Source organism: Sorghum bicolor, chromosome 1 (genome assembly GCF_000003195.3).
Source record: "Sorghum bicolor cultivar BTx623 chromosome 1, Sorghum_bicolor_NCBIv3, whole genome shotgun sequence".
NCBI lineage: Eukaryota > Viridiplantae > Streptophyta > Magnoliopsida > Poales > Poaceae > Sorghum > Sorghum bicolor.
The window spans coordinates 30,316,889-30,338,503 of record NC_012870.2 but is presented as its reverse complement, the minus strand read 5'-3'; the positions used below and the strand labels follow the sequence as shown (position 1 = coordinate 30,338,503).

The window sequence follows — 21,615 nt, the reverse complement described above, 5'->3', positions numbered from 1 at the left end:
TAAAAAAAAATAAAAAAACTTTGCCGAGTGCCTTTTTAGGGCACTCAGCAAAGTTTGATATGCCGTGTGCGCATCTTGGGGCGCTCGGCAAAGAAGCGTGGATCGGCAACCAGCTGGACTTTTTTTTGGCAAAGGCCGACCCAATCACGTAAATTAGAAAAAAAAAGTCGGCCCAATCGGCCCAACTGGAACCCTAAGTCCCTGAATCCCCTAAGTCACTGAATCCTCTAAGTCTTCGCGTAGAGCCGTGCCCCTGTCCTCGCGTACAGTCGTGCCCTCCCAGCGCCGCCGCGCCCACCCAGCACCGCCGCCGCCGTCCTGCGCCGCCGTCGTCTTCCTGTGCCTCGCTGCTCCGGCACGCGCCCAGCGCCGCCCCTCCCTGACGGTCCCGCAGCTCGGCCTGCTCGCCCCTCCCTGCGCCGCCCGAACTCGCCGCGCCCCCGGGGGGCGCCCGGCCGCGCTGCCACGACCGCGCCGGCACCGGCCCCGCTACGGCAGCGCCTGCCCCGGCCAGCGTCCACCCCGGCCTACTCTTCCAGTTCTGCGAGTGTTCGGGTAAGATCTGAGTCATACTTGCTTCCCCTCCCCAGTACATGCTCATAGGTGCAGGTGACCATTTGGTCTCTACGGGTGCTGCTCTCCAGTGCCGTGACTGATAGATGGTATATAGAGAGAGGGTCAGCGTAGCTAGTGTGGTGGTGATTGATTAACAAAAGACCTGGTAAAGCTTATTTAATTTGAGACACAGTAGTATGTAAACTAATCTGTAATGAGCCTGTGTGCAGTGTGTGCTAGCTGCTGGTGGGGTAAATTCAGGCTTTGAGATCGTAGTGTCCCAAGGAGTCCGAAATTGTTTGATGTTGTGTGGCGCTGGTGGGATAAATTCGGGCTCTGTATGTTTGCTTGTGTCTTAGTGCAGGGAGAGCTTGAGCTGCATTGTTAATCGGTCATAGAAGCAGCGTTTTTCTTGTGCTTGCACGTTTGTCTTCCGCTGAGGATGCAATTGGCAAAGGGCTGTGCAGTGTCGTGCATTTCATTGTTTTCTGAGTTTTGAGTCACTGGATTACAGCAAGTGCAGCAGCCTGGTGCTTGCTTTCTTCAGAGATTGATTAATCAGTAGCTATGTTCTTGCTACGTGATTTTTCTCAGGTGCAAGCAGGAGGAGTAGCTGTATTAATTTATGAATTCAGAATGTTTTGGACAGCGTTTATAGAGGGTTTAACTGGATATTCAAATGGAGCAGTCTGCTATACTAACTACCCTTCAAAATAGTAGAAAAAAGAAATCAGTTTTGTGTGTTCCATGTAAACAACTTCTATGGTTTTGATTGATTTGGAAATACATCAATGGTTTTGACACATTTGTAGGGATGTTTGGTACTGCATACAGTACATGCATGGTTCTCAAGTTAAATAGCATTATTGTGCCATGTCTGATTAATTGTTCTATACAGTACAGTAGAGTGTTCTGTTCAGCTCAAATAAAATATGGCAAATGAAGGATGCTTTAATTTGGAAAAGCTAAGCTTCAGAATTTTCCTTTTAAATAAGGAAAATAGCTCAAATAAAATGTTTTGTCCAAATTCTGTTCCTTAACTGATATGTTGTCTTTGTTTTGCAAGTCAGATTTTACTATTTGCTGTTGCAAGCGAGTCCTCAAATTTCTGCCCATCTTTAAGGAAGCAGCAAAGTCATTTAAGGGAAAGGTAATTCCTTCTGTTTATTCGAGTATATATTCTTTCTGCACCAAGGCACTACAATGTCAAACATTTGCTGGCAATGCCATTAGTTATCATGACACGTGAACATCATTTGCCTTTCTTTTTCACTCAAAGTTGCATTGTCTTAGAACAAAAGAGTATACAGATCTGTTCCTGGTTTGCTGCTTTCTGCATGCCAGAGTGTACTTCCCACCTCTGTATATGCTACTAGACCTGTATATACTGATCCAAAAACTTTGTGAGCTATTGAGATTACTTGGAGGGAATTAGCCAAAAACCTGTAAATACTTTAAAGTTGAATAATTGTGCCTTAACTCTGTCAGATCAGCTCATTACAGTTCAAGTTGAATAATTGTGCCTTAACTAATGCATCTAACTTTTATGTTCTATACTCCTTAGTGGGAGGTTCTGCCGAAATTTACAACTTATAGTATCGTGTTTCTTCTTTTTGCAGAGAAGAGGCCGTTTAAGGGGTCTCGGAGTACCCGGATTGTCTTCGTCGGCGTTGTGGGTGTGCCTGGACCGCGTCTGCTCCGCTAGCATTACTCCACCGACACCCTAGGTATAAATCTCCTCTTTTTCTCTATGTCTGTCGTCGTAGTTCGGTGTCACCCAGTTAGGCGTCTCCCGTCCAAAAGAGATACGGTTGGTGGTATGCAAATATTTGCATATCTGTGACCGTATCTGTTTCGCATTGTCCATGTTTTTTTGGACAGTCTGTGGATGCGTAGTTGAGTAAGTTTCCATGGTCTGCTCCGTTCCGAGATAGGATTTCGGCATCACCCCCCTTGTTGTTGTCGTCCGGATACACACTCTCCCTTGCAGGACGTGTATCGGGACAACAGCGGGGAGGTGCTGCCGAAATTCTGTCTCGGATAGGAGCAGGCCATGGAAACTAACTCATCTACGCATCCGCGGGTGGGATTAGGACCTATCCTCACCTATTAGAGAGTAGGGACACCACATAGATGCAATTGATGGTCATAGATGTGTGCTGATGCTTCTGTTAAAGGATGGAGGACCGTGAGTGGATGTACACGCTCCGGAGAGATGCGAAGGATTTCGACTTGCTGTTTATACACAAGGTCGAAGGTTTCTTGAATCAATCATTTGGCGAGAGTGCACACGGCCATTCTCTAGTTGTTTGTCCTTGCAGTAGTTGTGACAATAGAAGAAGGAAAGATAGGACAACCATGGGTAAACATATTGTGAAGTTTGGATTTACTCCAAGCTACCACCGGTGGATCCACCATGGTGAAGCTGATCGTATCAGAGAGGAGGTGGTGAGACCTCGACTCGAGGCTTTTGCTGATGATGCGGGGGTACCAGACATGCTAGATGACATTCACCAAGCTCAGTTCGCCGAAGGACGTGATAAGGAGGAGGTGGAGGCTGCCGCAGATGACTTCTACCGAATGTTGGACTCGGCACAGAGACCCCTTCACGATCATACTAATGTTTCTCAGCTAGATGCCATTGGTCGCGTGATGGGGTTGAAGGCCGAATTAAACCTAAGTCGAGAAGGCTTTGACAAGATGGTGGCCGTGTGGGGAGGCATGCTACCGACGACACACATTATGCCAAAGAACTTGTACGAGTCAGAGAAGCTCCTTCGTGCACTTAAGATGCCGTATGACAAGATACATGCCTGTCCGAATGGGTGCGTCTTATTTAGGAAAGAACACAGTGATGCCAAGTACTGCCCAAAGTGTAAATCCTCCAGATACGTGGAGGTAGACTCAGGCGATGGCCAGAAGAGGCAGCTTACGATCCCCATGAGAGTCCTACGGCACCTTCCGTTCCTGCCGAGGCTCCAACGGCTATTCATGACTGAAGAATCCACGAAACAAATGACATGGCACAAAAACGGCAAAAGGTACAACCCTGGGAAGATGGTACATCCATCCGATGCTGAAGCATGGAAGCACTTCAATGCTCGGCATCCTCTCAAAGCAGAGGAGGCTCGTAATGTACATGTCGCCCTAGCAACAGATGGGTTCAATCCATATGGTATGATGGCTGCACCATACACATGTTGGCCCGTGTTCGTCATCCCCCTCAATCTCCCCCCCGGTGTCTCCTTTCAACGGCATACCATGTTCCTATCGTTGATAATTCCTGGACACCCGGGGAGTCATATGGGTGTCTTCATGGAGCCTGTGATAGATGAGTTGATCCATGCTTGGGATGAAGGGGTGTGGACATACGGCCGAGCTACGAAGACAGTTTTCAAAATGCACGTCTGGTACCACTACTCCCTGCACGACTTCCTGGCGTACGCGTTAATGTGCGCCTGGTGTGTTCAGGGGAAGTTCCCATGCCCAATATGCAAGGACGCTGTGAGGTTCATATGGTTGAAGAAGGGTGGCAAGTATTCATCGTTCGACAAGCATCGTCAATTCCTCCCTCTTGACCATGCATTCAGAAAAGACATCAAGAATTTCACGAAAGGTGTCAAAGTGACAGACCCTATACCACACTTGAGGACGGGGGCCGAGGTTCGTGCTCAGATAGATGCTCTTGTGCCTGGGCCGGATGGTAAGTATGTGGGATATGGTGAGCAACATATGTGGACTCATAAGTCCGGGTTGACGAGGCTCCCCTATTTTGATGACCTCCTACTACCACATAACATTGATGTCATGCACACCGAAAAGAATATCGCCGAGGCACTTTGGGCAACACTCATGGACACCGACAAGTCTAAGGACAACCCTAAGGCTAGAGTGGACCTTGCGACGTTGTGTGATAGGCCAAACCTAGAGATGCAGAAAAGTGCGACAGGAAGGCAGTGGAGAAGGCCTAAGGCCCCCTACGTCTTGAAAATCGAGCATAGGAGGGAAGTGCTTCGATGGATCAAGAATTTAATGTACCCTGATGGGTATGCAACCAATCTAAGCAGGGGAGTCAACTTAGCCACTCTGCGAGTCAACGGGATGAAGAGTCATGACTACCACATATGGATTGAGCGAATACTTCCGTCGATGGTTCGAGGCTATGTCCCTGAGCATGTCTGGCTAGTGCTGGCAAAGCTAAGCTACTTCTTCCGCCAGCTTTGTGCCAAGGAGCTATCTCTGGCCGTCATTACAGAATTAGAAATAATGGCACCTGAGTTGGTCTGTGAGATGGAGAAGATCTTTCCACCTGGCTTCTTCTTACCGATGCAGCATCTGATTGTGCACCTCCCGAACGAGGCACGGTTGGGGGGGCCAGTGCAGGCCCGTTGGTGCTACCCAATCGAGCGATGTCTAAAGACTCTTCGCAAGAAGTGTACAAATAAAGCCAGAATTGAGGCTGCAATTACAGAGGCAAGCATTCGGGAGGAGGTAGCAAACTTCACAACATCCTACTACAAGCCTAACCTTCCTAGCAGGCATAATCCACCCCCTCGTTACAATGCTGGCGAAAATGAATCCACCCTCATCCTTTTCAAAGGTGAACTAGGCTGCGCAAGTGGATCGACCCCCAAGAGATTGGATGCAGAAGAGTGGCGCAGGATCACGCTATATGTGTTCACCAACCTGCCTGAGGTTGCTCCATTCATACAGTAAGTTCTCAACAAGCTTGTTTCAATACGACGACTCTACTATGTATCGATCCCCATTGATTCTCTTTGGTACAGGGAATTTGTTTGTCAAGAGTGGCGTCAATCAATTGATCCTAGCCCGCATGAGCATGATGCCCTTCTTTCAGAGGGTGCGGGAGCTGGGAGGCCTGATTTCATTTCTTGGTTCAAACAAAAGGTACTTTCCAATCTAGCTCGTACTTTTGTCGATAACTCGATGTTCCCTAGTACATCGCAACATCCAGTAGTATAATGATGTATCATGCTTGAACTTGCAGGCGCAGACCTATGCGTCCATGAGTGACGAGTTGAGACAGGTTGCAAACGGCTTCGAGCCTAGGGTGAAGTCATATACCGGTTATGACGTGAACGGATATCGCTTCCACACGTCAAGACACGAGCAGACTCGACCCAATCGGAAAACCACGAACAGCCAAGTTTTTACACTGGGCACTGATGGCATCGAATACTATGGGGTAATTGAGGAGATCTATGAACTTTTATATGACGGCCGGGTACCTCTTACTCATGTCATATTCAAGTGCCACTGGTTTGATCCTGGACAAACTAGACGGACCCCTCATCTTGGGCTAGTCGAGATTAGACATGATTCTGTCTATACAGGAAAAGATGTCTATATTGTGGCTCAACAGGCCGTGCAGGTGTATCATACACCGTACGCGTGCACAGGCAAAGACCATCTTATGGGTTGGTCTATTGTGCACCAGGTATCTTCGCATGGTAAACTACCTCTTCCAAACGATGAAGATTACACCTTTGACACAAATACATATGATGGAGAGTTCTATCAAGCAGATGGCCTAGAAGGGAGGTTTGAGATAGTCTTACCCGAGATAACCGAAATGGAAGTAGACAATGAAATGGTGGATGATGATGACCCTGGAGATGTAGTGGTGGATCTTAAGGACATTGAAATGCTTGAGCGATTCCATTTAGGCAGAGACAATGAAGAAAACACAGAACCTTCAGATAGTGTTGCCCATTTGGACAACTTTGACAGTGATGACGAGACCTATGACCCAGGGGAAGATTATTCCTAAATCATGTAATACTATGTTAATTATTAAAATTTGTTATGTTCATTCATTTTCAACTATTTGTAATACTAACGCTTGTTGTTTATTCTTTGTAAATTGCAGGTGACAGAAACAAACATGGTGGCCAACCGTTCACCGAGGCAGGTAGCCTCAGTGTACCGGAGGCTATGCCCCGCTGGAGTCGAGGAGACGGCTTCTGCTCTACCGGCGAGAGCAGGCCTGAGTCGTGGCCCGGGTCACCCCAGGACGAGGACGCTGACGACGCTGATGGGGACGGGGAGGGCCCGGGGTCGCCCCAGGCGGGGCCGACCTCCTACCCCAGCTCACGACCAGTCGGAGGACCGGCCTCCTACCCCAGCTCACGACCACCCGGAGGACCCGACTCCTACCCCAGAGGACCATGAGGTGGCCATGGTAACGACCCCAGACAATCACGCGACTGAGCAGACGGACGAGGGGACTCAGCAGACGGAGGACAGTTCTGCTCACTCAACTCGTTACCTGCGAGGTGCCACAAGGCTTCCTAGTGTTCCGCATCATGAACGACGCCCACTGATACGTCCAGCGGGAAGAAGGTAAGTAACTATAGATGTTATCACTAGTACTTCATATGATACGTTGAAAATCCAAAGACAAATTGATATTTTTCCTAAATCACTTTTGCAGGGGCTGGCTAGTTCTGGAGGGTGCTCTTGATCCCCCACGCACCCCTGCTACCATCCTGGGATGTCTGTGCAGGAAACACTTCCCCGGCCTTGTGGACTTGGGAGATGTGAGGTGGGAGCCGGCCTGGACGTGGGGCAGGTACGCACTCGGCGAGGATGACGAGAAGTCCAACAAGCAGGAGCGGGTTTTGGCGGACTTTTGGGTAAGTGTCTCACAATCAAAGCATCAGCAGTTTAGCACCTGATGCTTGGCATAATGACCTGATGGTGTGCGACATTGAGCGCGGCTTATTCAAGGGACTTGATCTTACTGAAATTAAGGAAGAATTTTAAAATAAAAATATAAAAATGTCTTTGCCTAGGTCTGTACTCAAATAAAGCATTATTATAAGTATGTATTTATTCCAAGAATGTTTATTTAGTGAGGTATTTTTAGTACCAATGCTTTACTTTTGGACATAGATAAATAATGTTCTGGTACATCTTTGCATAGTCGTTAGTTTTTTTATGAAAATAGTTGTTAGTTATATTATACATGTTTGACCAATTGACCTTTATAAACCTGCCACACCTGAAATTTATTGCTGCCTCCGCCACTGTGCACACAGAGTTACTTCAAGGCCGAACCAGGTCGAGAGAACCTGGCAGATCAGACAGCACACAGAGCGTGTCAAAAGTACGTCGGTGACATGATTCACGAGGCAAAACTCCAAGCCCACGTCGACTACTACAGGTCCATCGAGAAAGAGCCCCTCAAGAAGGCCGGTGCAAGAAAGGTGAAGCTGACCCGGGAGTAGTACCTTCAGGTACTTGAATAAAATTGATTCATTTTGGGAGTTTGCAGGTCCAGAATTGATCTTTCTTCTATGTCAAACAATTGATGATGTGTAGGTGCCGCCCAGCTGGTGCATGTCGTATAGATCGGCATGGGCAAGGATCGTGGACAGGTTCCTAGACCCGGCGCACATCGAAAAGCAAGAGCTCGGCAAGCGGAAGCGGGCACTGAGGGCTGGTCCAACTCACCACCAAGGCAGCCGCAACCTCCCCAATTTCAAGCGAGCACTTGTACATGATGTCATTTATCTATTCTAATGCTCATTTGTGCCCGATTTCTAATCATGTTGCCGCCTTTCTCGCAGGAGGCTGCACAGCCAGACATGCCGGTGTCGGAGTTTGGGGCATGGGCTGTGTCCCACATGGGCTCAGTGAAATCCGGTGTCACCTTCAACCCGGATGCCCCTGCCCAGGCTTACTCCGACCCGACCATCCACGCTAAAGTCATGGAGTACACGGAGTCGGTGAGGGCGCTGCGTGGCCCAGATGTTGATCTGCGCACTCATCCCCTTGAGACAGTGGTGATCGTGAGGCGTGGGCAAGGCAGGCAGCATGGGCGGTTGTGGATTGCAGACGGCGCTCAGTCCTCCGCCTCTGCACCTTCTCTCTCCGACGTGAGGGCACGGAGCACCAGCAGTAGCCTTCCCATACGTGCACGACCAACTGCAACACTGTCTCGGGTCGACGAACTTACGGTAATTCCGGTCTCACTCGTCGTACATTGAACTTTACACACATTGATCATAGAGACAATTCAGAGGTCCAGGAAGGAACTTCATCACACTCAAACTGAACAATGTATTGATGTGCAGCTAGCTTTCTCCTAGATTTAGAAATATATTCAATTGAAAGCCAAGGAAAAAACCAAGGAGTAAATCAGTGGGTTAATGAAATAAGCTGAAATTTAGGAATGCTACAAATAAAAGAAAATTACTACCCTTTGCAACATCCTTTTTGCCTGAACCAAACATATCCATCTTGGCAGACAACTACATTTGTCTTGGCAGAAATGTATCAGTGCTGCTATATGTCTATTGCTGATTGTACTTGTGCCTATGGCTGCTTGTATTAGAGTGTACATTTGTCTTGGCAGCAGTGTACATTTTTCTATTGCTGATTGTCTATTACTGATTGTACTGAAATAGTGCAGAACTGAATGGAGGGAAAAAAAATCTGAAGTACATGTACCTGTACAGATTCTATTAAAATTGTCATGCTTGTGCTAATAACTCTTCTCTATTAATCAAATTGGTACACTCTAATACATGTGCACGCCGAGCTGTTAGAAACAAAGGAGTCGCACGTGCAGTTGACCGCTCAGCACGCACAGCTGACCACTCAGGTGGCGCAGCCGACCGCTCAGGTGACCCAGCTCATTCAAACCATCGGGCAAGGACAAGCTATGCCGGCGGTTGCACACTACACTCCTGTGAGTATGAAAGTTGAATTTTGTTGGCCTTCGTGCAGTTGGGATAGCTGGCCTTCGTGCCATTGTGATTTTCGGCCATCGTGTCATTGGTATTATCGGCCTTCGAGCCGTTGTTTTCTTGCAGGTTAAAAACCTCCCCGTGCAGGGGAGGTACTGCCGAAATTTTCAATTTTTAATTAAGTTTAACACATGCCATCTCCTCTATTTTGTGCAGCCTCCATCGGTGTGTTCAAACGCTCATCAAACATCACCGGCGGTTGATCCCGTCAATCCTTCACCGACGTCCGGGAGGCCACCCTTTGAGTCTTTGCCACAGTAGCTATGTCGACCTTTTAATAATAGACTTGTCATGTTGAACTTTGATGCATTTGTGCGAGACTTGTCATGTTTAACTTTGATGCATTTGATGTCTTCGGCACAGTACTTGTCATGTTGAACTTTGATGCATTTGTGCGGGACTTGTAATATCGAACTTGTGATGTTCGATATTAATGGATTTTCGATGGATTGATAAAATATGTGAGTGCTTGTGATATATAATATATGCTGGTGATATATTCTGTTGTAATGGAATTCAAAAAAGCAAATTTCGGAGACTTTGCCGAGTACCATGACCAAGACACTCGGCAAAGTTTTGTCATGATTTAATATTCAAAATTATTTTGCCGAGTGCTATGACCACGACACTCGGCAAAGTTTATAACAGCATACATACTGGAATTCTCTTCCAAAACTTTGCCGAGTGCAAAGGAAGCACTCGGCAAAGTATTAAGGAAAAAATAAAAATAAATTTGCCGAGTGTTCAGCCATGCACTCGGCAAAATTTACAGGAAAAAAATAAAAATAAATTTGCCGAGTGTTGAGCCATGCACTCGGCAAAATTTACGTTGACGGCGGATAGTGTAACGGCAGAAAAACTTTGCCGAGTGTTGAGGGACGCACTCAGCAAAATAATTGGCCGAGTGCCCCCAAGGAAGCACTCGGCAAACCTTCTTCGCCGAGTAAGATTTTGCCGAGTAAATTTTGCCGAGCGCCACAATCGGCAAAGGATTTGCCGAGTGGAAAAGTGGTCTTTGCCGAGTGTTATTACACTCGGCAAAGCCACCGGTTCCAGTAGTGAATTGTCAAGGACGAAAGTGAAGCAGGTAGGGACATCTCATCACAAATTTGCTAGGAGGTTTGACATGATTTGTTATTTCTTATGCCTAGGAATTAAATTAGATCTTGCTAGCGAATATGCTCGTGTGATGCAGCAGAACATAGAGCGTGAAACTTTAAGATTTTATGCAATGCTTGTATCATCTGTTCTAATACATCTTAAAATCTGACCAACATGGCTACATGTGTGCTATTTTAACTCATATGAGCATGGGTTGTGAGTCAGGATCATAGACATGATAGAGGTGGCATTATATTGTGGGAAGTAAATTATGGCAGCACGAAGAATCCTTTCTGCTAAGGTATAAAGACTTGAAATAGGTATGTCATATGAAAAATCATCTTTATGCAAGGAAAAGGACCAGAGTCTGGACTCTGACCAAAAATTTTGCACAGCTTACAGGAGGCTATAAACCACACACAGAACAGTTGCATCTTTGCATGCATACATAATATTGCATTATTTAGTATAATGAGCCACTCTTGCTTTGGTCAGTGGAAACCCAATCATTTGTCGTTGTTGATGTCCTGGAACAGCTCTGGCAGATGCCCATTCGTAAGTCTGCTCCTTTTTGTGATCTTAGGATCTTTCTTCTTGGGTTTAGACTTGGATTTTACCCCGTCGATCTGGGCAGCTGCACGTCGTTTCGCTGTGTTTGTCACGGGCTTGATGCCATTCTTCTGAAGCTCCTTTTCTACGTCCACCATGTCACGTGGTAACTCAGTCTCCCGGAAGAGAAGTTTCAGGTCATCATCAACCTTCATCTTCGTTTTAGGATCATTAGGGTACACAATGTCCTCCTGTGAGTCCATGTTTGATAACAGCCAAACTTCACCTGCTGCCTTCAGTGCCTACAGCATGGCACTCAAGATTACCCATATGCACTTGAATATAAATTGTAGAATAAGCTTGGTCACTTATAGTTCTATTATGCTAATGAACGCGGCAACTAGAGAGAACACACACAGAATGGCCAACTATATCATGGCTCATTAAGCAATACCAATTTGAACAAAAAATATAGGCTGACAGACAGATAAACTCAAGTACACATTACAGTATAACTTTGCGGGTTATACAGTATATAGAGCTAATTAACTTGTACATATTATTTTAGAATTTTTGTTATTAACTAATTGGGCACCTTTTAGAACAGTGTCATCACGTGATGTTTAACACAACATGTTAAAGTATCAGATAATGAGAATTAGCATCACCTGCAGATCTTCCATTACAGTTGGGTATGCATCCTTGATTTCCATGACAGCAAGACCCTCTGTGAATTTTCTTATCAGAACAAGTAGTTGATCTTTTCCCTTAAGATCATGTTTGGACTACACATATACCAACAGTGAATTAACACATAAGACATCAGAAATCAGAATAGTTAACTGCAACAAGAAGATAAAACAATGAAGGCTGTTAGAATAAGCACACAACTACTGTAATGATCAGGAAATCCTTGTCTATTTCTCCTTAAAACAACATTCCAATGCATTTTAATCGTTAAAAGTTTGTTGGCCATGAAAGCTATAGTTTACCACACTACGATACACAACTATCATGAACCACCGAATTATGACAATTGAAAGAAAATTGAGTTGAGAGGAAGATAAATGAGTGGCATAAGCAATGAATTCATAACGTATGAAAATCCACAATTTCCAGGTAAGTAAAGGAAGGCATATTATATACTCTCTCTATTCCAAATTATAAGGCATTCTAAGAATCTTGGAGAGTCAAAGCATCTCAAGTTTGACCAAAATTATAAAGAGGATTAAAATGATTTGTGACATCAACTATGAAAATATAGTTAATGAGGAATCTAATTATATTTATTTGACATTGTAAATATTATTATCTTATCACATATGTTTGGTCCAACTTAAGATAGTTTGACTCTTTCAAGATTCTTGGAATAACTTATAATTTGAGATGAAGGGGGGAGTACTATTACTTAAGTACCTAAGGTTACCAGAAAATGCCAAGTGAATCACTCACACATTTCACTGACAAATGTCCAGGCTAATATTAGCAGTTCAAGTCTATTATGAACAACTATAGAGTAATAATTCCTTTACCTTGTAAGAAAAACGGTATCCCACTCATATTGTACTTTGGGGTTGTTCCTCAAGCTGTCAGAGACCGCCTTGTTACCATGAATATCAACATAAGTTGCTTCATTTATTTGCTCTGCAGTAAAAGCTTGTCTTGTCTGGAAACACAAAAGAAATAATAATATCAATTCATGAACTAGATGTAGCATCGTAATCTATAAAGAAAGTTTATGTGATACTTACTGTGCTATCCCCTATGAAGATGTAAGAAACTTCTACAATGATTGCTTAAATGAAGAAAAATGGGCCTTACAGAAAATCATCATAGGAGTTTTCCATATTTTTAAAGTATATAATTCTGCTCAGTGAAATGGCTCATATATTCGATAACTGATATGTAGCATCCACACACGACAACCAGAATAGCCATTTCGCTTTGGCCAGATAGCAAGTTAGTGTCCTACCCCAGCCTGTGTTGATCTATCCCTGACATTCTGTTTATCATGGGCTAACACACATAAGGTACAACATATCAAGACTGACGGGGCCTGAGCATCTTACATGTGAGAGAAGGCATTCAGACAGTACCACAAATTGGGAAGGGCGACATGATACAAATAAGTGTTCTACAAGCTGAAGACATAGAAATAGGATATCCACTGATCCAGGGTTTCTATAAACAATGATAGTTCAACACTTCAACGATAATTAATCATAATTAAATTTTCAATAGACAACTAGAGTGTTGATTTCCAAAATCAGGTATTTTTTTGAGGCGAGAGAAGAAATCATTTCCTGACAACATTACACACTAGTTATAAAAAGAAAATACAGGAGGGTTGTAGCTTAATAAAGAGTACCTTGTAAAGCAGTTCGATGACAAGTTTCATCTGTGCTCCAACAGGAGATTTCCTAATCGAATTAATATGCTGAAGCCTTTCTGTATCATTCGAAAATTTAATAGATTGTGATGATCTCGCAGGAACAGATGGAGCATTTATTGGTTGGGCCCTGTGCTTTGGCTTCGAGGCCGAAGTTTGATTTGCAGCAATGCTAGTTAAAGATGACTGGCACCTCTCCTGTTGTTGCTTGAATCTAGAGAGGCTATCCTTGAGGTCCATCTAGGGAAAGAATTTTTATGTAAGTGATTGCCACACAAACAAAAACGTGAACACCAGAAGAAGAACTGGAGCAGTAGTGACATGTCGATGAAACTAACGCTGCCAAAGAAACTAAATACATTGCATTGTACGAATGGAAACAATCAGGTTTAATTTATATACTTCCCAGGAATAAGATGGATCAGTAAGTATCTCATTCATTCAAAGATCAATTGTTTGAAATCTACAAATATGACAAAATGCCTTACAACAGCTGAAAATTTTAAATTCTCAATTATCAGGCCTGTTTGGATCCATAGTCTAAACTTTAGCCGTTAAACTTTAAACCACTTCAGCTCTAGAGGCTCCAAACAGGATGGTCTAGAGTGTTGTCTAAAGTTTAGCCAGCCACACAAGTGAACTCAAATGGTCTAAAATTTTAGTCCTTAACTTTAGCCAACTAAAGTTTAGACCATAGGATCCACACATGCCCTAAATCAAAGTCCAAAAATATGTGATTCATTTCTGTTGTCAACCATGATAGTATCAAGAACCCACAAACTTCATACCTAAATAACAAAAGCACATACCAACTAGCTTAGGTAGAATCCAAGGCACTTCAAAGTTCAAACAGCTCCTTAAACAAACAGGTAGTTTGCTAATCAAGCAAGATACAAAGGCCCTAGCTAGTTCATCAAAGAGTCTCCAATTCACATCCAATCTAAACTCATAAAACTGATCTCCACACAGGCCAATCCATTCCAACCCCCCAAAGAAATTGAGCACTTTGTGGCTAGGTGCAAACTGCATGCAATGCATCAATTATTTGGGCAATGGCTCGAGTAATTACGTCTTCAGACCAGATCGGATCCAACGAAACCTAAAGGAACCCGGGGGCAGACACGGTAGATCATGACCCTAATTAACTGGGCCAACCTCTCTCCTGATCCCCTAGCGGGAGGGCGGCGGGGTGAGGAAATCGGCGAGCCAGCAGGTTCAGCGCGGTAGCACCTGACAGCAAAACCATGATCTCCCACCAAATCGTGCACGTAACATAGCCGCGATCGAACTCACCGGATCGCAGCAGACGCCTCAACCGATGCCACCGGATTAGTCCGATCGGAAGGGTTCCTTGCTTTCGCGTCGGCGGCGGTGAATAAGCGCGATCGGTGGAAGTGGAAGGGAAACGCCGGCAGCCTTTTTAAAGGCATCTGAGTTCGTCAGCCTTTTTAATTTCCTTTTTATTTAAAATATTAAAAATACTACAACCACAACTCCGTCACAGCAGCGCGCGGAATCCGGATAGCGTGGAGTTCAGATGTGCGCCGAACAGGGACCACCGCTAAATATTTTATACCACGTCATCACTACTAGAATGAGTTTACTCTGCAATCTGATTGTTTTATTTAAGTGGTTCAACACTAGATTTTTTTCCAACCATAAGATAAAGATCTAATAGTTCTTATCCTTTTTTTCTACCTCCGGTTTATATCTTCCTTCAGTTTCCTACCCCCCCAGTCTGGCGGCCTCACCGCGAAGCAGGGTCAAAATTAAGGAGAGGCTAATTGTAGTGTAGCTCTTGAGGTTCGGTACACGTTTATATATCTATCTCTTCTTCTTCTTTTCTAATAAATAAAGAGGCAAAATTTTAGGTTTTTTTTTTATCTATCAAATTTTTTGTCCATCTATTTTTAATTACCGAACAATAAAAAGTTTTTTTGTTCGGACTTATATATAACCCGTGCTCATACGAGTTAGAATAGCTCACGTCTAGAAAAATATGGAGTAGGAATCCTAATTTAAATAGATTTCTTAGATCCTACGTTAATAATCAAATAGAGAAAAATAAGAGTTACTTTTTTTTATTTTTCTCTACTTTCTTTATTTAGTTACATGCCAAAAGGGAGGCAAAAAAACAGGGCTGAGTTTTTCTTATTTGATATTTTCGATCTGTTTATAAAGGAACCAAGCTCCAACTTCTTATCTCCTTTTTTTCTCCAACCTCATAGGGTCCGAATATTTTTGAGGAACCTAATGACAATCTTTGACCTAGTTTAGTTCCCAAAAAGTTTTGTCAAAAATTTTAGATTGTCCGTCACAACAAATTTTGCGGCACATGCATGGAGTATTAAAGATAGACAAAAACTAAAACTAATTATACAGTTTATCTGTAATTTATGAGACAAATCTTTTGAGCGTAGTTAGTTCATGATTGAATAATATTTGTCAAATAAAAACGAAAGTGCTACAGTACCCAAAAACTCAAAATTTTGCCAACTAAACAAGGCCTTTCTAAATATTTTTGTTCAAGCATGCAAGTTCGAGATTACCTTTATCTCATGGTGTCTCCACGTACCAGGTCCGATTTTAGTTACCATGGCCATAATACTTGCGCGTCTTTTTCTCGTGTCCAGCTCATGAGTCACGTATCTTTTGTTCTTTGCCATGTAGAACTTCTGTTCTGTGTAGGAGATCGTACGTAGAGTCAAACCGCTATTTTTCAATCCGAACATAGGACGACGCAAGCCACTAACTATATATATCTAACCAATGAAGTAAACATCCAACCAAAAAAATCCAAGCATATTGTATATTATGCCAAAAAAACATAGAAACAAATCATGAAGCAACAAGGAGCGTGTACTACTTGCCCAGTTGGCAGGAGCAGCTCCACCGTCCATATGGAGCTTCGAACAACACGCAGTGCACCTCGGCCTTAGCAGCGGAGCGTTTGGACACCGGTACAGGAGATGAGTGCCTCCGAGGTTCCGTCCATATGCTAAGAGAATTAAATATGCTACTAAGAGTATTAAAGCAGAATTACTAATGCATGCTAATTTAACTAAATAACTACCATTCCGACCTTATGGCTAGGGTACGGAATTTAAAGTTTTCCGACAGGACTTATATAGTGTAGAAGACTTACTCAGTAGATTCATTGTCTGAGCTAACCTCAGTCAACTCTCCGTCTTGCTGTGATGCGGTACGTGCGTCTTCCTCCCACCTTGCTTCTGTCTCTTTTGCTTCTTCCTCCTCTAGTTCTTACTCTTCAGTTCTGTTCTCCTAATCGGGTTAAGATCTCTTCTTTCTCTTTCTTGACGATCTGGTCCATCCTTTCAGCTTTTGCGGCCCACTCACTCCATCAGGGTGCGTGCGTGTTCTCTTCTTCCTCCGTGAAGCGATCTTCATATTTCACAACCTGGCCAGGAAAGTCTTCCCATCTGTAGTGAGGCCGGGCAGCCTGACGATGGGCTTGGCGTCTTCTCCTGTTGTGTTCCTTCCTGGTTTGCTCACGGTTACATAGTGTTCTAAATTGACAGCGTACCTTTCCGGCGGGTAGGTTGAAGAGGATATGCCCTGATCCGATGTAGATGTTGGCTTTGGCTGTGTAGAGGAACGGTCTTCCTAAGAGGATCGGGATCTCATCGTCTCCCTGCATGTCAAGCACTAGAAAATCTGCAGGTATATAATATTCTTGAATTCTTACCATTACATCCTTGACCATTCCTTTCGGGAATCTTAGTGATTGATCCACCATCTGCAACTGAATATGTATTGGGTATAAAGGTAAATCAAATAATTCATCGTATACCTATTTTAACATTAAGTTGCAGCCTGATCCAGTGTCGTAGATGGTGTAAGTGTAGGTGGTATTGTTGATTGTGCATTCAATGATTGGAACTCCTGGATCACCTCTCTTGGTCGGACATGGCTTGGGTAGCATATGATCATTTTCAGTGTTGAGAGCGGTGATCAATTGAGCAGTCTCTGCCTGCTTGGTCTTTCTCCATCTTCTATTGTTCTTCTTCCTTGGTACTAATTGCGGTTCTTGCTTTCCTTGTTGGTAGAATTGCTTCGGGGCTGCAGGAGCTTTTAGGACGCGGTTCTTGAATGCAAATCTCTCCTTCTTGTCCTTAATGGATAGGACAATCTTGGCGTGCTCCACATAGATGATGGCTTTTGTTGTGCATAAGAATGGTCTTCCCAAAATGATTGGTGCCTTCTCATCTACTCCTGTCTCCATGACCACAAAGTCAACTGGGACATATGATTGCCCCACTCTAATGACAACCTCTTCTAATACTCCCTCGGGGTAGCAAATGGACTGATCTGCAAGCTACAAACGCATATTTGTGTACAACAAAGAATCATTTAATATTTTCTCATAAATTACCTTGGGCATGATGTTGACACTTGCACCGAAGTCACAGATAGCCTCTAGAAAGCTGTGGCATCCTATGGAGATAGGAATGACATGTCTTCTAAGGTCTCCCATCTTCTCTGGTAGAGAGTGGTCAATCCACTGTATAGCTGCAGGCTCAATATAACATTGGGTTGCATTGTGAATATCAACAAGGTTAGCAGTTTCTAAATCTTCTGGTTGGCCTAGAATCTTGCCTTTTTGTAATGGAGGTACAACAGCAGCTAATGGAGCTAATTGTGATTCTAACATTTTATTGAAACTATGTTGATTCTTTATAACGGAAGCAAATGTATCCATCTTAGTATGTATGTTTTCCAAAGTTTTATCATTTGATGCTAGTTTCCTAGTCATTTGATCTAGCAGTTTGGATTGACTAGCAACTAATTCTCTTAAAGGCGAAAAATTATTATTAAAATTATTACTTTGGTTGTTACCTTGGTAATTACCTTGTCGAGGTTGCTGATTCCCATGTATTGTGTTTATCTTTGTTGGTGTAGAACCACTGCTTGGCTTTCCCCAATAATGAGAACGGGAAAAGATGGAGTAAGATAATATCCTTTGGTACTCCTCTGATCGTGAAGGTGCTGCAGATCTCTAGAAAGTGTTGTAAGTGTGCACTTGCATCTTCATGAGCTTTTCCACAGAATAAGCTGGCTTGAACCATGGTAATGAGAGCAGGCTTGAGCTCGAATCCATTCTCCTCAGTGTTGACTGCTGGTCTAGTCCGAATGTTTGCTGTTGTTGGGGCAGAGAACTCTCGTAGTGTCTTCTCAGCCATGTTTCCAAACATAGGAGCTAGGTTTCCACCTAAATGCTCTTCTACTTGTTCCTCTACTTGTTCTTCAAATTCTTCTTCCAATGTTGGATCTGGCTCCTCTAAAGAACTAGCTTGAGCAGCAGAGGGTGTTCTTGATGGTGACTCGAATTTGTCCCTTGCTTCTACAAACTTCTTCTTTCTAAGGAGTTTCACTAGATCTTCAGTAAAGTTTCTTGGAAGAGAAAACCATTCATTCATCACCCTGCATAAGATAACAAAATGATAACGACGAAGGGTGTACCTATTGAGTAAGAAATAATTGATTGGTAATATGACTTTATCTATGTGCATATATGTTATCAATATATCCTAAGTTTATTGTGCCTTCCCTGGCAACGGCGCAAAAAAATGCTTGTTGACATTTACTACCGTCATTACTAAAAATAGAGATAAAACCTACCCCTAGCAACAACGCTAGAAATGCACGGTATATAATTAACTTGTCAATTAGCAACTACCCACTTCTTAATTACTAACATTCCTAAACATGACGTAGGTTGTCATCCCTAATTATATTGCTAGGAAATTGTTATAGATTCACATGTACTATTGCGACTAGGCAGAAAAGAAAAGATATGAATATGATTGTAAACTAAATGAGTTCTGCAAGCGGACAAATAATTATACCGTTATAGCATTTTACCTAGGGAAGTATCCAGGTTGTTATATTTATACCACTAGAAAGGCTACGTGCTAAACTATAATCTATTATATTGATAAGAAACTATATAAGATGAATAAATGATATTACCCAAGTTGTCTAATGTACTCATAACAGGCAAAGATCACAAGATAAATATGGATAAATAATAGTGATAGCGTAATCATCAAGTATCATAATTATAGATAATCATTAGAGCATCTACTAGTCATAATCATAGTTAGCCATTGGATAAACTAGGGAGTTGGTTCTAAGGTAATTCTATAACTACATCAATGAATAACTCTAATTAGTGCAATTATATCTAGAAATCATTGTTAAGCTAACCCTATATCATAATTACATGTAAAGAGGCATCAACTAATGAGGGTATTAAGACACAAGGGTCACCCCCTTCGCGACCGTGCCCATGCTAGTCCTACGTATAGAGTGTGGACTACAGATGAACCAACGCAGCTGTCACCTGCGCGGACTACCACACGTCTCGGCACGTCAGGGTGCACTCGCAGATAAACAAGATATCTAGACACCACATCTACGTATTGTGTACCATCTACCCAATGATTGATTAGGTAAATGCTATACGAGCAATTACATGAATTCAATAAGATGAAACCAACTATCCTAGACATATAATCAAAGTAGACAATGACTATTGCAATTAAGAACATATGAATCTATTAAGAATAAAGTCTCCCTAATATATAATGAATACAATAAAGTAAGAACTAGATCTATTACCGAACTCTTGCACTCTAGACCGACGCCAGGGGCTCTAGATCCCGATGAAGAACTAGATCTCCTATACTTCTAATTTAACTAACTAGAACTATGAACTAGAAGGCTCTTGATGAACATGAAGGATCTTGATGCTTGATAGCTTGAGGCCTTGATGAATGAGTTGATGATGTCTCCAAGAGGGGGTATACACATGTATTTATAGTCCGGTGGGATGCGTGTGCGACGTAGGATCAAACCGACTTAACCAAGGGCCAAGATGCATCAGGAGAGGCGGTGGAGGAAGCTTCCAGAAGAGGGGGCCGAAACCCCAAAGGGGGGGCGCTGATCGGTGCTATGGTGTGGCCGGCTGGCCCCACTTGGCGGCCTCTGGTCCCCCAGCTCTTCGGTGTCTTCCAGAGTCTTCCCATGTCCTGTTCATGATCTCTTTTGTGGCGGATAAGTTTCATTTTTATTTTGCACTTGAATCCCTCTTTTCAGCTTTTCTGGAAATAGACCCTGGAAAATACAGGATATACAAAACTCGTGGAAATTGTCAGTTTAAACCCTAGACTAGTGTGTTTTCATGTTCTCCTTCGGGTTTAAAGTTCTAATAAAAGTTGACGTTATCAACCGTCAAAAGCGATGGATCAACGGGAATGCACGTGCCAACCAACAGGAACATTTATAACTCTTTTATATTGAGCTCTATGGCGATGAAATCTGGCAAAGACATGTGCAACCTCATGAAGAATATCATGTTCGAAGGATTTGATGATTGGGGGGGGACAGGATCTTATGGAATGTGCATGCCAATTGGCAATGGTGCTGCTGCAAAGATGCAGGAGCAGCAAGCACATCGATATCAATAACTCTGGCATCATTGCTCCTATGACCAAACTGATTTGCGGAGGTGTGTATAACATCAAGAGTTACATTATGATCAAGGGGTTTGAAGTCTGGAGGCCTAGATCACTAGGAATGCGAACGGTAACCGGCAGCAGCACTGCTGTCCAAAAAGGACAACAACATGATTGCAGGGAAACTGTTGGAATTCGATCAAACTTGGACTATGGTTCATGATTTATGGAAAATAACATATATACAAGATGGGGATAGGGGAGGGGGCCTCACATCGAGGTTCATGGTTGCTGGACATGATCTCAATAGCGTCTAACACCGATGATGGACAAGCAATGGTTGACAATCAATGAGACGATGGCGTCAATTTCACTTCAGAGATGATCTGCGCCACATGAAAGATTAAAACGAACGATGAGGGGGGTTTGAGCAGCAGAACAGAGAGGAAAAGGGATGGATGTCATCACCATGTTCTGTACATAAGCAGCGGTGATGGTGGTTGATAGGTTTCCGCTGCAGGTTTCGAGAGATGGCAACGCACACCGGAGTGATCTCCATGAAAGAGTGCATCACCATGGTTTTCCTTAAGACATCATAATAGAGAGGGGACATGATGAACATGTGTTTCTCAGTGAAGAATAGAGAAGACCATGATCCTTACTGCAGCACTCTATGAAGAATTCTAGAAATCCGGCGATGGAAAGAGACGTGCAGTGGCAAAACGGAACTGCAGACACATTTTTCTGTTGGTTTTGATGGAGGGGAAGG

The 21,615-nt window shown here is 43.4% G+C and overlaps 1 protein-coding gene and 1 pseudogene across 1 annotated transcript; one reads left to right on the top strand and one right to left on the bottom strand.

Annotated features, from left to right (window-relative positions):
* LOC110431800 lies at positions 217-8,669 on the top strand. The gene is made up of 12 exons (XM_021451412.1): positions 217-555; positions 1,626-1,705; positions 2,175-2,282; positions 2,733-5,267; positions 5,343-5,463; positions 5,564-6,013; positions 6,446-6,918; positions 7,010-7,211; positions 7,617-7,784; positions 7,900-8,073; positions 8,148-8,537; positions 8,655-8,669. The coding sequence occupies exons 4-12, from the start codon at positions 2,734-2,736 to the stop codon at positions 8,667-8,669; spliced, it is 4,527 nt and encodes a 1,508-aa protein (XP_021307087.1). The 5' UTR covers positions 217-555; positions 1,626-1,705; positions 2,175-2,282; position 2,733.
* On the bottom strand, positions 10,728-14,820 carry LOC8067562 (annotated as a pseudogene).

What these genes read in the sequence shown, in the direction of transcription:
- LOC110431800 (XM_021451412.1), top strand. Translation starts at nt 2,734, where the DNA reads ATGGAGGACCGTGAGTGGATGTACACGCTCCGGAGAGATGCGAAGGAT. An exon ending in GAGGTTGCTCCATTCATACA is followed by an intron (nt 5,268 to 5,342) that starts GTAAGTTCTCAA and finishes TCTTTGGTACAG; the next exon opens with GGAATTTGTTTGTCAAGAGT. An exon ending in CCAATTTCAAGCGAGCACTT is followed by an intron (nt 8,074 to 8,147) that starts GTACATGATGTC and finishes CCTTTCTCGCAG; the next exon opens with GAGGCTGCACAGCCAGACAT.